The sequence below is a fragment of the Festucalex cinctus genome, chromosome 3 (assembly GCF_051991245.1).
Source record: "Festucalex cinctus isolate MCC-2025b chromosome 3, RoL_Fcin_1.0, whole genome shotgun sequence".
In the NCBI taxonomy this organism is placed as follows: domain Eukaryota; kingdom Metazoa; phylum Chordata; class Actinopteri; order Syngnathiformes; family Syngnathidae; genus Festucalex; species Festucalex cinctus.
Genome location: NC_135413.1, coordinates 31,801,752 through 31,818,738, shown reverse-complemented (window position 1 = coordinate 31,818,738; position 16,987 = coordinate 31,801,752). Strand labels below are relative to the sequence as shown.

Genomic DNA, 16,987 nt, shown 5'->3' with positions numbered 1-16,987 from the left:
AAATATTGTCAGTTTAGATTGTTAATATCGTAGCGTGACGTCATCTGCAGGCGACCCCGGTACACAAATTCAGTAAGCTGCGGTAACATTTGTGTTCATACAGGATAAAACAAACGTTTGTTCTACCACTTGCGTTCAAATATGCATTGCTAAAATAGTTAACATTGTTAACCTGTCGAAAGGTGTTTTGCATTGTTTCTTAGCATTAAGCTAAGTGGACTTCACTGAGGCAAAACTATTTGATTGTATGAGACAATGTTTATTTTTAATATGACAGTCAACTTTAACTGGGAGTGGCAATAAAATATAGTTAATAGCTTACTATCTTACAAACTGCTGCTTGTGAAGAGTCGAGTGTGATTCCAATACAAGGTTTAAAAAAAAAAAATCGTACATTTTTCTTACAAGTTAAACAAAAAATCTCGGTTGAAATATTTTTAAGTTGTGTCATTTCTTATTTCAAGGCACCACCGTGGTGTACTATAGATCCAAATCATCGCCACAAAAGTGATTTATTACAGCATCCTCATATGATTCATCACGAACACTTGATGGAATGAACTGACACCTCCACTTAGAATTTTTTTTTTATTTGGACTCTATGCTGGAGGATTGCACATGTAAACCGTGTTTGAGTTTTGTTGTGAAGCTTTTGGGAAAAATGTGGAACATATTGAACGCTTCCTGAATGATTTTGCACAAGGTCCATCGCCCTGTCACAGGTGCGGAGGTTGTCATTCATCACCTGAAAGCGTCGCGCAACGTGATGGATGGCGACACATCCCGCAACACACCAGGGGACTCCATATTTCTGTCTTCAACTTTTTTTTTTTTTTTAAGGACAGTTCTTGTTGAGATTCATCCATTAAAAAAAAGGATATGACTGTTAGGTTCGCATTGCTTTTGGGAAATGCAGCAGCCGTGACTTTTGGGTATCTCTCTCTTGATCATCTTTTTTTGAAGAGATCTACAGATGATTTGCACGAATGCAATTTTCACAAGGTCTGAAATTTGACCAAAAGAAATCCAGTGTCCCAACTCGAAAGGTTTCAGGGCGCCCGTAGCAGCAAAGATGAGCTCAGATTCTTTGGCAACGGAGCTCTGCTGTTCAGATTTGCTCTTTTCGGTGAAACATGTTCATTCAAATAATTACATTCATAGAGTTATTAGATGGACACAGAGGTGACAATTAATACAGAAAAAAAAAAAAAAAAAAAAAAGTTGACAGCGGTCCTCAATAAAATGTACCAGCAACTGATACATTCTGTACAACAATATACAGTACAGTACAACATAGCTCGCCATTCCGGTGATATTTAGTACGGAAGCGTACACCTGTCAATGTAGAATAAACAGTTCTGTCGTTCGAACGTGTTGTTAAAAACGCACGGAGGCTAAATGCTATTCCCATAATGCCACGGGGTGTTGCTTTGCGCACGCGCAATTGTGACGTTACTCCTTAGCATTATGGCGAAAATGCAATGTTTTAGCATTTGGTACGTTTTTAACAATAAGGTACTTTTGAGCGACATATATTCGCCAGTCAATTTATTATTATTATTATTATTTTTTTTTTTTAAGTTAGTTTTGTCGTTCGAACGTGCCGCTAAAACGCACGTAGGCTAAATGCTATTCCCATAATGCCACGGGGTATTGATATGCGCACGCGCAATTGTGACGTTACTCCTTAGCATTATGGAGAAAATGCAATGTTTTAGCATTTGGCACGTTTTTAATAATACGGTACTTTTGAACGACATATATTCGCCAGTCAATTTATTATCATTATTATTATTTTTAGTTAGTTTTGTCGTTCGAACGTGCCGCTAAAACGCACGTAGGCTAAATGCTATTCCCATAATGCCACGGGGTATTGATATGCGCACGCGCAATTGTGACGTTACGACTTAGCATTATGGAGAAAATGCTATGTTTTAGCATTTGGTACGTTTGAACAATACAGTACTTTGGAACGACATATATAATTTTATTTATTTATTTATTTTTTTACTCCGCATTGGCATGTCCACGTAATTTAGCAAACTTCGAAGACAATGTTTGAATTCGTCACAGTATTCCTGTACAGACCAAAGTTGACCAGCGCAGCTTGTTAAGCTTTGGTGAGTGATTTAACACGTTTTTCGCCTTCTCTTTCAACTTTTCTATTCGTTTACATGAAATAGCGAGAGATCCAGATTGTCTCAATGTGTCAGTGCAGCATAACAACATCTATGCGTTCAACTTCAAATGTGTTTTTGGACATTCGGCTCAGATGATGTCGATATGATGCTAATAATAATGTTCCAAATTGGACATTTCACTTGTTTGCAGGTATGCTTACAGTACAATTTGTGTGTGTTTCCCCCAAGATATTTAGCTTGGGTTACTGTATTTTAAGGTGACCATGATGATGGTGGTGCTACTCGGACAACTATTTTTTTTGGGGGGGGCGGTTAGAGTATTTCATCTAAAAGATTTGACAAGCACAGTTGTACACTATTCCAACTGTGCAGTGTACCTACTTGTTTCCAGTGAGCACAGTTGGAAAATTTGTTTCAAAAACATTGCAGGTAATTCCAGTGCATAATGAATGTGCAGTATTGCTTGGTTTGTCAAAGAACAAACCAAGAGAAAAAAAAAAAAGTATTTCTATCTTCATCTTCATTTTGGGGTCGCTTTGCTAACTTCATGTACCGCAGCGGCCCGCTCCCTTGCCGTATGTGCTGTAATACTCCATTTGAGATAGTTTCGAAATGTCTGCCGTGTTGTTGTTTGCCCGGTTCTCCCGCTCGCTGAATTCAAAGCTCTCCGCCTCGTGCTCCTCCTGTCCGTCGGTGTCTTGGGGCGGCTCTGTAAGGGGCGAGAAGCAAAGAGAAACGTGAGTCCAGCCTGTCCTCAATAAGACCCCCGCAGCTATTTCCGAAGACCTCGTCGAGGACAAGGCGTGCGCTCGAGATTGGCGCCACGTCAGTATCGCTCCCCGCTGATACGGACAGGCATGTCTTAATCCAGACTGCTGCTATATTTGCTAGCGACTGACGGCCAAAACACGTCAAAACACCCCGACGCTCGATTACACGACATGCTGAGTCAAAGTGCATTAGCGACAGACAAACTGACAATAATACGACACGATGAAGCCCGCCAAAGTTTCACTATGCGGTAGATGCGTCGCGGCGGGGGCGGGCAGGAAACTCGGGCGGTTGCCGAGTTGAAGGGTGAGGGGGGGGGGGGGGGGGGGGGGGGGCTCGAGACGCATGAACAAACAATGGCAATGTAATAACGAGGGATGTATAACGATATCATGATAAAACTGCCACAATATCGAAACGTGTTAAAGAAGAAAAAAGTCAGGTTGATTTCCATTTGTGCAGTTTTAGCACCCTCTTGGGGCTCGTTTTTTTTTTTTTTAGTGCAATTTAATTTTCATTGGGGATGTTTTGGCCCTTCTGTGTTTAAAATCTACATTAATTGTCAGACGATGGGGAACGTGATATGCCTGTGAAGCAAGTCAATATGTGGAGGAACTCAATGTGTGCGTGCATTAACAACATAATAATAACATAATTACAAAAACATAATAATAATAATAATAATAATAATAATAATAATAATAATAACATAAGTAAATAACCTTCATTTGTATACATTGATGTTATGTACTTTCGGCCCTCTAATGGTGTTGTTTAAAAAAAACTGACAGAACGAAATTTGCAGTTTTTTTTAAATTACATTTATTTATTTATTTATTCTAAAGTAATTTAAAGGGTTGGTAGTTATGTGGAATCAGGTTGTTGCTTAAAAGTGGCTCTGGATCTTCACCCAGCCTAGCTGATCATGTCATGGGCGAAGCATCTCGATTCAGTACCAATGAAACGGAAAAAAAAAAACACAACCTAATTTCATTTTTATCCCATTATTCAAAGCAGGATACATTTTTTTTCTCTCAAATATACGGTGTAGAAATTGCACAAACCTAAGTTAATTCATTTACCGATTTGCTCATGTCAAAAATGTTGATCAACTGTTTTCCAAAGCACAAGCAAATGTTTTATTTTTGATTCACACAATAAATCAATCTACAGAAATTAGAGAAGCTGAATTTTGAAAGGGTTTTTGACAAATTTCAATTTTTATTTTAAAAAGTATCTATACGATCAATCGATTAATCGATTAGTTGTCATTTAATTCATTACTCTAATAATATAATAAAAAAATGTCATTGAAAATAGCAATGATATACTTTATTGTACATCTTATAATTTATTAATTTAAATAGTTAAAATTACATTATTTACTAATTTATATATTGTTTTAATTAACAAATATATATATTCATTTTTTTTAAATTATTTTTCGTATTTTTCATTTCTTTTTTATGTTATGTGTGTTTGTTATATGGACCCGAGTCTGATCAATAAACGTGAATTGAATTGGAAATATAAAATGCTTCGTTTTACGACTTCTTTTTTATCACAATATTTACTTCAATACACATTGAAGTGAACCAATCTTGAAGTGACTGCATGAAATATTCCCGAACTCACGATTGCTATATGCGTCATATGCGGCCCCTGGCCCGGCCGTACTTTGCCCGCCTCACTTGTCCTATAAGCGCAGCGCCCGAGTTGAGTGTCAAACATACCGTGGCCCTCTATTGTGCCGTCCATGACGCCATGTTTGACCTTCATGTGTCGGCTGAGGTTGCCCTTCAGGTTAAACTTGCTGCTGCAGTAAGGACATTTGAAAGGCTTGCTGCCGGCGTGGAGGTGCATGTGGCCCAGCAGGTTGTACATTCTGTTGAAGGACTTGCCGCACACCTGCAAGACCAAAAAAAAAAAAGACTTGCTGGAAAGCCCTTTTCCTCCCGAAGCGGATCCTCGGCCTCCACGTATTACCTTGCACTTGAAGGGCTTGACGGGCAAATGGACAATCATGTGCGTCTTCAGGGTCTGCTTCTGGACGAAGGTCTTGAAGCACACGTGGCACTGGAAGGGTCTCACGCTGGCGTGGATCAACATGTGTCGCTTCAGGTTGGCGGACAAGGTGAACTCTCTGGAGCACACTTCGCACTTGAATTCTTTCATTCCCTATCGGCGGCGGGGGGAAAAAAAACGGGTCTGTGAGAGTGTTGCGTCGCAAATGTTGAGACAATTTATGTCTGTATACGGCGCTCAAGTTTTCCAGTTGTTGTTTGTTGGGTACTCTATTTATGTACCTGTTTGCTGAGGTTTTTTCCCCCCCTCTTCAAGCTCGGGGTGGGAACCTCTGGCTACCTCACGATACGATGCGATATGTGATACAAGGCTCACGATAACGATGATCTTGTGAGATATTGCTAAGGTAATAAATCCACGATAATCTACAATAAAACTAATCATAAAATAAAAATAATATTAATAAATAGGGGTGTGAATTGCCTAGTACCTGACGATTCGATTCGTATCACGATTCACAGGTCACGATTCGATTCGATACCGATTAATCCCGATACGAATGGTCACGATTCGATACCGATTAATCCCGATACGAATTTATAAGTCGATTGTTGCGATTTTTTTCCATTCAAATTTAGAAAATACTATCAGTAAATTTGTACATGTACACTGTAAGATTTGTATGAATATATTTATCTAAAACTTGAGGCTTATAACCGTGAGCCACTGTACACAAACAGTTTGCAATCTGTTTCACATTTGAACAGCATTAAAATAAAAATATTAAGGCTTAATGTGCCGTTCATATAACATTCTTCCATGCTCAAGGTGTGAATCCTAAAAAAAAAAAAAAAAAAAAAAAAAAAATCGAAAAAAAAAAAAATCGATTCTGCCGATTATTGAATCGATTCGAGAATCGCGCGATGTAGTATCGCGATATATCGCCGAATCGATTTTTTTTTAACACCCCTATTAATAAATAATAAATAGAAATACAATAAATAATAAAATAATCAATAAATAATAATACATAATAAAATAATTCATTATATAATAATAATAAAAATATAAATATAATACATAATGTAATATACATATATATATATATAATATACATTAGGGCTGCACGATATTGGAAAATCGTGATATGCGATATAATTGCTGAGGATAGCAATATCGATATTATTGATCGATTATTATTAGATTTTTTTTTTCCATGCACCAAATATTTTTAGTTACGTCTCGATAATGTTCAAGTACTGGAAGGCGGGGCACATTTTAGTTAGTGGCTGACTGGTCAAATTCAGATAAAAACATAACATTCCATATTAAACTTATTGCATGTCTTTGCGATATGCATATTGCATGGGCCAATATCACAATATCGATCATTTTTCGATATTGTGCAGCCCAAAGCTCATGCGTCTTCTTCGCCTGAAGACGTCTGTCCATTTTCCCGCCACTCTTATGAGCCGCTCCCCCTAGTGGCCCGACAGGTAATTGCTCAATAAGTAATGAACAATGGAGCCGTCACAGTGGATGAAAATGAACTACAGATATTGCGACACTTGCGTAGACGTACCGATAATCTATCGGGAGACACAGTATCACGATTTATCGCGTTATCGATATATCGTCACACTCCTACTCTGTCCTTATTGATGACATGTACAATGAGAATACATTTGAGTACATTCCATTTTTTTCAGGTAACAAATTAAACTCGTATGTCAGGGCGCTTCTCTATTTTCAATGTAACTTTTTGGGCAATTCTTCCAGAGGCAAACCTTGTAGTTTAGATTTGAAATATGTATTTTGTGACACCAGTCCTGGAAGTTGTAGTCATAAATTAGGAGAATCTGAGAAGTTAGTTATTTTTGCAGTGGTCTCCTAATTCTTTCTTTCAGCGCTGTATTAAAATTTGCCTGCCAAATGGTTGGACACCTCGTGGAAACATTTACAATTCTTTTTTAAGTTGCAGCTTTAATTTCGTGTTCATTCTGTTGCAGAAATCCAGCAGATCTCACGGTGGAATAAAGATGGTGATTTCATTCTGAGATAAAGAGATAGCGAAGAAAAATGGTGATTCAATTAGACACAACGCGCTTTTCAACCGCTCACAAAAACAAATTCACACCAGTAGGGAATTGAGCCAAACAGGAAGTTCAAAACCTTTTGAAGATTAACAACGCATGCTGATTTAGATTACAAAAAAAAAAAAGACAAGTTGTCAGTGTGCTGTATAGCTCCTCATTTTCTTAGCGCTTTCATGTCTTGACTGTTGAATGGATTGCGTTCTTTGAATCGCCAGATAGTTTTGGACTCTATTGTGTCTGGGCATAAAAGCCAAACTCGTTAGCATCATCAGCATTCTTAGTATCATCGGTCAATTCACTTCAGTGGCTTGTGGCGTCCGTACCTTGTGAGTGAGGGCGTGTTGCCGCAGGTGATGGATCTGGACGAACTCCATGCCGCACTCGGGGCAAACGTAGGGTCGAACGTTCTGATGCTTCATCAGGTGGTTCTGCAGCTGGCTGCGGTACGCGAAGGACTTGTGGCACTCGGTGCACTGGTACGCGGTGGGGCCCTGGTGGCTGCTCAGGTGGCGCTTCAGGTGGGCGTAAGTCGGGAACTCCATGCCGCACTGCGTGCAGACGTGGCACTGCCCGTTCTCGTGCTTGCTCTCGTGCGTCCTCAGCTCGCTGGGGTAGGCGAAGCCGCGGCCGCAGAAGCGGCAGCTGTAGGGCTTGACGTCGGTGTGCTGCAGCATGTGCCTCTTCAGGTGGCTGGTCTGCGTGAAGGCCTTCTCGCAAACGGTGCACTTGTGAGGCCGGGTCCCCTGGTGGGTCAGCAGGTGCGTTTGAAGGTGGCTCGGTTGCTTGAAGAGCTTCCCGCAGTGGATACATTCGTGGGGTTTGATTCCGTTGTGGCCCAGGATGTGCGTGACCAGGTTATATTTGGACGTGTACGACTTCTCGCACATTCGGCACTTCCATCGTTTCAGACCCTCGCCCACATCGACGCAGTAAGACTCGTCGATCTGGACGTTGATGTCCAGGCGGTCTATCTGCATTCGCCTGGCGAGACCCTCGGGGTCCGACCAGAGCATGGCCTGGCCGTTTTCCTCATACTCCCCCGGTAGCGCCATGCCAGCGGACTCGTACGCAACCTCGTTGGCTTCGAAATATTTGTTGTCCAGAGGTTCGGCACTATCTCCACCCGTCTTCAGATTTAGCGCCTCCTCCTCTGGTTCCTCTTCCAGCACCGATTCCTCTTCCTTCCTGACCCTATTGAGGCTTTCTTCTCGGCCCTGTCGTAGTGGTCCACCTTCTTGTGGTAGGGACGTGTCTCTGACACATGACGGACAGTTTCCCCAGGCTTGCTCTTTCAGAGAACTTTTTGGATTTGCAATAGGATCCCCTACCTTAGCAGGGATACATCTGTCGTTCACGTGAACGCAAGTAGGAGATGTCTCAGACTCAATCAGTTCACCTTTGACGTGCGGTTGCGGACTATCAGCTTTGGGTGGGCGCGCCACTAACTCTCCATCAGTCCTGGGCCTCTTGGTCCTCGGTCCACGGGGGCCTGGCCGTCTCCTCTCACTAGCGTTAAGCTGAGACGCGGAGTCCCCAGCAGGCTCAGGTAGGTAGTCCCCGTTGGCCCCTATCAGCTGGTCCGCATACTCGTACTCCATGGCCTCGGGCGGCGGCGGCGGCGGGCCCTCTTTGGACTCTCCCGTGTAAAAGCCGTTTGGAGCAATCGTGGCTCCAAAAATTTCATTCTGGGAGATGAGTCCGAGAACGGCGGCCTGAGCCAACGATAGAACCACTACGGGTTCCGTCTGCGTGCCCGCGTCCATTTGGCCTCCAGTCACCTTTGGGTAAGTCCGCAACATTTGGCCACTCTCCTCCTGGAAGAAACGTACGACAGTTTGGATCAGGAAAACTCACAGAACCAAACAGTGTTCCTCTCTGTTTTTCAGTTATTACAAAACCTGACCTTACGCAATATCACCGCATTGAAACCCATTTCCCCTTTTTTTAGCCTCATGATGTGGCAACAGTTCTATTAATACAAACCAAATGGCTGTCATGTAAAAAGATTAGATTATTAGGTTGTTATGCTTGATTGTGCCAGGTCGCACGCAAAGGATTACATGTCAGGGTTCCGCTTTGTCAAAGCAACTCTGCCTTGTTTCTTTGCTTTGATTGCACACATTAGATGAAGGCGATAAAACGACAGACATGCGTAGCACTCCGCTTCCTTCCTTGACGTGCTGTGGAATAATACACAACACAAGAAAAGGATGCGGGTCCGGGCAGGAAGTTGACTTCCGCGGACTGTCCCAGCACTTCCTGTGGGATCTCTCGGCCAGCCTGGCTGACCGGGAACGTCTCGGGACAAGGCCGTCGCCGGAGTTACGCCGTCCCGTTCAGCTCCATATTGCCTGCACGCCTTAACGAGATGATATATAGCAGCGGGCAGGCGGTCTCATATCCATAACAGACATTTGATTGAGCTCCGAGAGCTCATTCCGTATTCCGGCCCGATGCATAACTCTGGGAAATTATTGCGCGATTGCGGGGAGTTGCAGACTCCAAGTGAAACGGCGCGCAATCAACGAACGCTTCAAATCGTAGGCCGCTGGTTTCCGAAGGTTTTTCAGCCCGTGCGCCTGTTTTGATTAGTCTGTTCAATCACTGTTATATACGAGTTGTAGTATGTAGGACGCAAGAGTTCTCGGACAAAACGCTGAAAAAGGGAAACGACCGAGAGGCACTACTAACGAGTAGACCTGGATGCCCTGATAAGCACGTCATGTATAATTACTGTTTTTACAGTCGTCAGACAGAGACAGACTGCGCGCGTTTGCGTGTGAAAGAAAAGGAAAAAAAAAAAAAAAGAGTGACTGGGTGTGTGTTTGAAAAAGCGTGCGTGAGAGTGAGAAAGAAAAGAGGGAGGGAGGGAAGGAGGAAGAGCTGTGGGCGGGGGAGGGAGGGAGGGATGTAGTCAGACGGAGAGAGAAATGAGATGGAGGGGCTGAAAGATAAAGAAAGAGGGGAGGAGAGGAGGGAAGGGGAAGGAGAGATTGAGCGAGCGTGTGAGAGGTGGGAAGACAGAAAAGGAAAGGGAAAGGAGGAGGGAGGATGGCTGGCTGGCTGGCTGGTGGAGGGCGAGACAGAAAAGACAAGAGTGACAGAAGAGAAAGCTGAGCGTAATGAAAGAGGAAAAAGACAAACGACAAGGCCGAGGAGAGAGGAAAGCGCGGTAATTGCGCGAGGCCGCACTTTTTTTGCCGCGGAAAGTTGGCGAGCGGAGGAGACACCTACGGACGGACGCACCGACGCGCCGCGGATGGCAAAACGCAAACACATGAGACGTGACAAAAACAAAACAAAATGTACACAAACAAGTCCGTCCGTCCGCCGGCGCGCGAACTCAAGTTGTTGTGTTGTTGAACTCACCACATTGTTCCTAGAGTGATGCTTGAGATGTTTGAGGGATCTCATCCTTCAGGAGAAATGAGTGGAGTAAAACAATCCGCCTCCTATTTATAATCGGAGTGGGGGGGGGGGGGGGAAGTGGGGCGGTCCCACGGCTCATCCTCCTCCTACTGTTGCTGTTATCAGAACTGACTGTGCCTGCGCCCCCCCCCATCAGCCCTCCGCCCCGCCAAACACTCACACACACAGCATCACCCCATTTCTTTCTCTTCCTCCCACCCTCTCCTCTCCTTCCCATCTCACTTCTCTTTCTCTCCTCTGTTCTCTCTTTACAAACACGCACACACATCTTATCTGGCTCTCTCGCCACATCCAATCCAGCATGACCCTTCAACGCACATTTCTCCGCGCACTCTTTATCTCGACTTGATCGCACTTGCGTTCATCAGTACATATATACAGTACAGTTGGTGTACTTGAGATACGACTTGAATTCAGTCCGGGACCTCGCTCGTATCCCAAATCGTCTGTTCCCATTGAAATGAATGGGAAAGTCATGAATTGGTTCCGGGCTGCCCCACCCGCAACAAGCAAACATTTTTGTGTTTTATTTATTAGGGATGGAACGATGTCCAAACGTCACGATACGATATTATCACGATATGAAGGTCACAATACGATAATTATCACAATATTGTGGGGAGGTTGACGATACAAAAAAAGGTCACGATATTATAAAAAGACAAATGGGCTCATGCAAAAAAAAAACCCCACAAAATTGTGTTTTTGTACATTACAGCAATAAAAAATATAAAAATATTATAAATAAATATAATATATAAACTATATATATATATATATATATATATTTATTTATTATAATAATTAATACATTTTTTATTATTTAATAAAATTAACAAATTAATATATATTTAATTAAATTAAATAAGAAATCATATTACAATTCCCTTCATCTGACCATTATCGTGGATTTGAAACATAGAAGGGCCAAAAGATGCCTTGTGAATATTAAATTGCACTACAAAAACTAGCCACCAGAGGGTGCTAGAACAGCACACGTGCAAATCAACCCCACTTTTTTTTTCTTTTCTTTTTTTTTAAGCAGATGTGCTGCTTTTAATATCGCGACATGACGACGATATTGCCGTTATCGTTACATCCCTAATATTTATTTATTTTTTCAACAAGGAGAAGTGGCCGTCTATAATATTGTAGTCAACATAATCAAATAGATTTGTGCGTCATGATTTAATGCTGTAATAAAATTACAGTAGACCCTCGTTTACTCGCGGTTCAACACCTGTGGATTCACATATTTACAGATTTTTTTTCAATACTTTTCAATCATATATTTTTGTCCCAACCAATTTCCTTCCCCATTGTTTTGTGTAAAATGCATGTCGAATGTTTATCCGTGTTTTTTTGAAGGTCTTTTTGGTGTTAAACAAAAAAGATCTCACCAAATGGGCGTCAATTAAATGCATATTTTTTTTTGCTATTCACAGGCTGGCCTGGTGCCGAACCCTTGTCGTTTGTACTGCTCCTTCTGCTGTGTCCACCTTGGCCACTAGAGGGCAATATAAAACTGAACACTAGTCATGGTGACACCAAAGAAGAAGAATGGAATTCATCTACGACTTAGGTAAGTGGCTCAGTAAAATAATGTAATATTATTTTTCATAGAGGATAAAGCTTGAAAACTTTCATACCCTTGGAGTATGTCAACTTATGAGCACAAGTGTCAATGTACTAAAGCTAAAAGTTGCTGAATTGTCACCAAAATTTGGTTACACAAGTCTACTCTTGTCAACTTCATCCTCAATATCAAAACGATTACCACAGTTGGAGTTTATGGGCATTAATCCTTTTTTTTTTTCTCACAATTCTGTGCGCTCATAAGTTTACATGATACTAATAGGAAATGTAAAACTGTATATGTTTGTCAGCACAGTATTGTTATATTGTCTAAATGTGTAAACCTCCGCTGTATCATGTCAATAGCGGGTTAGCATCGTTTGTTAGCATTAAGCTAAATGAGCATTTCCAAAGGTAAAAAGTTGTTTTGAAAAAGTGTAATTCCACTTGTTAGACAGTAAACTTAACAGCTTGAAGCCTCTTTTTTTTTTTTTTTTGATGAATTGTTGAATGTTTGCAAATGAGCTCGTATCTTGAAAATAGTTGTAGGTTTGTCTCTGCTGTCTCATACTTTGCACGTTCTCTTGCCTGCGTGCACCCGAACGCACGACTGCAGAAGCCAATCAGAAGTTGATTTACGCACACACATTCGCAGAAGAGGGAGACTTTTATGAGCGAAGGTGCGTCCGTCTATAGACAAAAAAAAAAAAAAAAAAAAAGGAGAGGTGGACAGCCGACATTTGAACTTTTCTGCGCAGTTTTTCTGAATTTCTACATTCGAACCGTGCAACTAAATTAATTAACCATCGAGACAGACCCGGCCGGCGTGTGTACAGTGGGAGAAAAATTTGATGTAAGAAATGACAAAAGACTTGAGAAGGCGAAAAGAAAGGAGAGAAAAGCAGTTTGGAGGGAGGGAGGGAGGCGTAGAGGGAGAAAGAATAAGGAAGAAAGAAGCAGAAGCGCGGGGGGGGGGGGGGGTGAAGCTGAGTGGAGGAGGAAGAAGAAGAAGAGGAGGGAGGAGAAGTGAGGAGGAGGGGGTGCATGAAAGACAGAAAGAAAAAGGGTAGAGAGGAAAGAGAGCCGTGTGGGGGAGGGAAGGAGTGAATGCAGTAAAAAAAAAAAAAAAAGGAGTATGAAAGGAAAGGAGAGACTGGTCATGTCAAAGAGAAAGCAACAACGAGGGGGTGGCAAAAAAAAAAAAAAAAGAAAGAAAGAGGGAGCCTTGAGAGACAATGCCCTGAAAGAAGAAGAAAAAAAAGGGGGGATGGGGAGGTGTGAAAATAAAGAGAGAGAGACGAGTCCATCAAGAAGGAGTGGAGGGCTGCAGGATGAGTGAGAGGGAGAGGCAGCGGAGACGGTGGAAGGGGGGGGGGGGGGGGGGGGCTGTTGAGGAAAGAAGATAGAGACGAAGAGAGTGAGGGAAAAGCAAGATATTAACTATTCAACTTCCAGATTTTTCAGGTGGAACACAAATTACATATTTGGAGTTCATTTGACGGGGTCGGCCCGCGTCCTCGTAATTAGGCAGGTCGTCCAACAAACACCAAAACAGGCGCAAGATGAGTGACACAGGTGTGCATGTGGCCAGTTGGCGGGCGCCGTGCATAAACATCCCCCCCCCCCCGCTAAATAACAGGAAAGGGCAAACCTTGAAAACCTTGATCAATCATCAGCGTCTGCGAGAATGAAAAAGATAGAGAGAAAAGGGGAGTGGAGGTGGGGGGGGGGGGAGATAGGGAATGAGAGTGAGCACAAGGGAGGGAAGGGAAGGAGTGGATATGTGTGTGTGGTGGGGGGGGGCGGCTGAGTGAGTGAGTGTGTGTGTGTGTGGGGGGGGGGGGGGTGGTGGTAGATAGCAGGAAGTCGAGGGAGAGAAAATAGAAGGAGAGCGAGGGAAGAAACAAAGAGATAAGAGGCTGAAAGACAAAGAAAGCACATGGAAGAAACAACAAGGGACACGTACATAAAACAACACAGAGCTAGCCCATGGGGAAAATGAAAAAAAAAAAAAAAGACACAGACAACAAAAGTTTGGGGAAGAAGAAAATGCGCTGCTGGCTCGGGTCCAGGCCGGAATTTCTTACAAGCGGTGCAACCTGCTTGCTTGCTTGCTTGCTTGCTTGCTTGCTTGCTTGGCCGTCGACTTTGGCGAGCCGAAACGGACGCCTTGTTTCCACTTCGCCGTCCACTTAAGTGGCGCTCGCCAGGCAATTTTCCATCCGTCCGTTTTCTATACTCTTCAGGTTCACTCCAGGGGCCTGCGACGCTATTCCAGATAGATAACGTGCGCGGCGGACGGGCTGATTGCGAAGCGAGACCGTCGGTTTTTATGGAGGACCAAAAACTGCCAAAATTCAAAATAAATAAACGACTAAATAAATAAATAAATAAATGACTAAAAGTCAAAATAAAAACAGATATAAAAAAATATATATAAAAATATTAAAATAAAAATATTAAAAAAATGTAATTCACAAATTAAATAAATAAAATAAAATAAATGTAATTATCTATTTATGTACATATTTTTTGCTCCTTTTATTTCCATTTATATATATATTTTTTATATATTTTTCAAGTAATACTTTTTTTATATCCATTTTCAATTTTACTAGGGATGTCCCGATCACATTAATTTTTTTTGCACACGAGTCCGAGTCACCTGATTTTGAGAATCTGCCGATACCGAGTCCCGATCCGATTCCTCGGCAAAGTATTAAGGAGGGGGGGGGGGGGGGGGGGGGGGGGGAAGTGCTTCCAATTATTATTATTATTTTTATTATTATTTGAACAGAACCATCCCAATAATTTTGGGGGGGGTGCCCATCAGAAGTGCACAAAAAATACATGAAAATGTGCGCCGCTATCACAGAAATGCGTCACCGGTCAGGGGAAGCTCGTAAGTACGCAACAACCGGCGCTAAAATCAAGTCAAACAAAGGGACAAATTATTGACAGTTGCTTGTTTCTATTCAAATTTTAGCGATGTCGCTCACATTGTGATCGTGAGATGACAATTTCAGCATCTCATCGATGGATCGCCCTCGTACATTCAGTCCTTGCTCCTCCGCTCTCATTCAGCAACAACTTGGCTCAACGTGTAGATTGCGCAACAAGAAGGAATCAAACTCAAGTACTCCGCTCGTACCTTCACATCTGCACGCACCCTCCTCGACTTCCCAGCACCGAGTTGTGCTCCATGGCCGATCGACTGCACCTCGACTATGAAACAAACACAAACTGAGGGCTTTACAGATCCGGACAACCTTTTGAATACAAAGTCAAGCTTTGATTTCTGATGTCATAATGAGCCGACATTAGGCCTTTATCTTGAAGCACGCAAAATGTATTGTTGTTGGAGTCTCTGCAAGTGCCATTCTTTGTTGTTTATCTTGAGGAGAGCAAGCACACAGTGCAGTGTCACATCCTCTCTCTGATGTGGGTCAGAGTTTTCAACTTTTTTTTTTTTTTTTTTTTTTTTTTTTTTTTTATTTTTTTTTTTTTTTTTGGAAAGAGGAAGTGAGCCACCTCTTTGAGCGAGTGGTTTAAAACATTTATTGTGTGGTACTAGTTCAAAGCAGCATGTCCAAAATTGAAATAAAGTCAAATATTTTTTTGTACAGGGGCAATGGAGGATTAGTTTTACTTGATACCCATCAGAGATGTATTCACCGAAATTGTAATAAAGGCCACACGGATGGGTCATTGCGCAACAGGAATAATATGCTTTTTTTTTTTTTTTATGTTTGTATTTGTAGTGATAGATCGATTATCGGCCAGGTATTTTTGCACATATCGGCATCAGCATTTAAAAAAAAAAAATCTACCAGCCGATAATAGATAATCTTAAAATTGGCTAAACCTCACGGATTTTGTTTTTTTTTCAGTTAATGTTTTAAAGAGGAAGTCAACCCCCAAAACATTTTTTTTTTGACAATAATATGTTCTTTGTAGCCACACTAGTATAAATATGATATTCTGGTTAATATCGTGTTAGTGGAATATGAGTTAAGCAGCAAACATAGGAAAAAAAATATATATATATATATATATATATATATAGTCATTTTTATGCGTATCAGGAGGCAGCCAATCACAAGGCAGCTTCAGAAAACAGGTGAGCTGTGATTGGTCGTTGCCTGAGCCCTGAGCAACTGTGATGTCATCTTCAGTCGACAGCAAGTGGCAAAATGGCCGCCCCCTGAGAGGATTAAAATGGCTGGATTTTTCTTCATAACTCGTATTCCACAAATTTAGTATTAATCAAAATGTTATTTTGAGACTAGTGAGGTCACATATGCGTAATATTATTGTCAAGAAATGTTGAAGGTTGACTTCTACCTTGATTTTCGTTTGTTGCGCTTTCTGCATCATTTTCAACTTAAAATATATTTCAGTGAAACATTATACTGAAATTTTGTAAACCCTTACTTTAGAAGCCTTTAACTTGGAGACAAATATGTCTGTGGTGGAAGATAAAAAAACCAAAACAAAAAAAACATTTGGACTGATTTTGCAAAGCCCACGGAGTATTGTGTTCTATTCGTATAAAAACATGGACCTTACCAAAAGAAAGATTAGTCTTTTCTTTCATCAGGGAATAAAAAAAATAAAAAAATAAAAAAGTATATTTGAATCTGTTTACATTTTGCAACAATTAGCATTACAATATAAGTTTCATCAATATTCACATTCCTGGTGAAAACACCATCAAAAAGAGCTTGTTGCAACATGGCCGATCTCTTATACTCTGCTGCCACCTGGTGACTGTTTTTTTTAAATTACTACCATTGCTTTCAGCCACCTCTTCTTGTCAGAAGCTGTAAAACAAACAAACAAACAAACAAAAAAAAAAACGTTTTTGGGAGTGAAGGACAAAGTATTAGAAAAGAGTTTTCACACATTTTTGGGTTTTAATGAGTTACAGAGTGGAATTTGTGTTATTCC

At 41.6% G+C, this 16,987-nt stretch overlaps 2 protein-coding genes across 4 annotated transcripts in view; one reads left to right on the top strand and one right to left on the bottom strand.

Annotated features, from left to right (window-relative positions):
• Positions 1-574: 574 nt before the first annotated feature.
• Positions 575-15,344, bottom strand: znf710a (zinc finger protein 710a). 2 transcript variants are annotated; one of them, XM_077517643.1, is made up of 5 exons: positions 15,189-15,344; positions 7,357-8,847; positions 4,899-5,090; positions 4,646-4,820; positions 575-2,850 (listed from the first exon to the last, which is right to left on the bottom strand). In XM_077517643.1, the coding sequence occupies exons 2-5, from the start codon at positions 8,830-8,832 to the stop codon at positions 2,687-2,689; spliced, it is 2,007 nt and encodes a 668-aa protein (XP_077373769.1). In that variant the 5' UTR covers positions 8,833-8,847; positions 15,189-15,344; the 3' UTR covers positions 575-2,686. The 2 variants fall into 2 exon arrangements, with proteins under 2 accessions (XP_077373769.1, XP_077373767.1); XM_077517641.1 differs by lacking the exon at positions 15,189-15,344 and adding an exon at positions 10,403-10,499.
• sema4ba (sema domain, immunoglobulin domain (Ig), transmembrane domain (TM) and short cytoplasmic domain, (semaphorin) 4Ba) overlaps positions 1,733-16,987 on the top strand; it is a 109,261-nt gene continuing 94,006 nt past the window's right edge. For both annotated transcript variants that reach the window (XM_077517640.1, XM_077517639.1), the window contains exons 1-2: positions 1,733-2,120; positions 11,908-12,044. The gene's annotated coding sequence lies outside the window, so the exon portion shown is untranslated. The remainder of the gene's footprint in view (positions 2,121-11,907; positions 12,045-16,987) is intronic.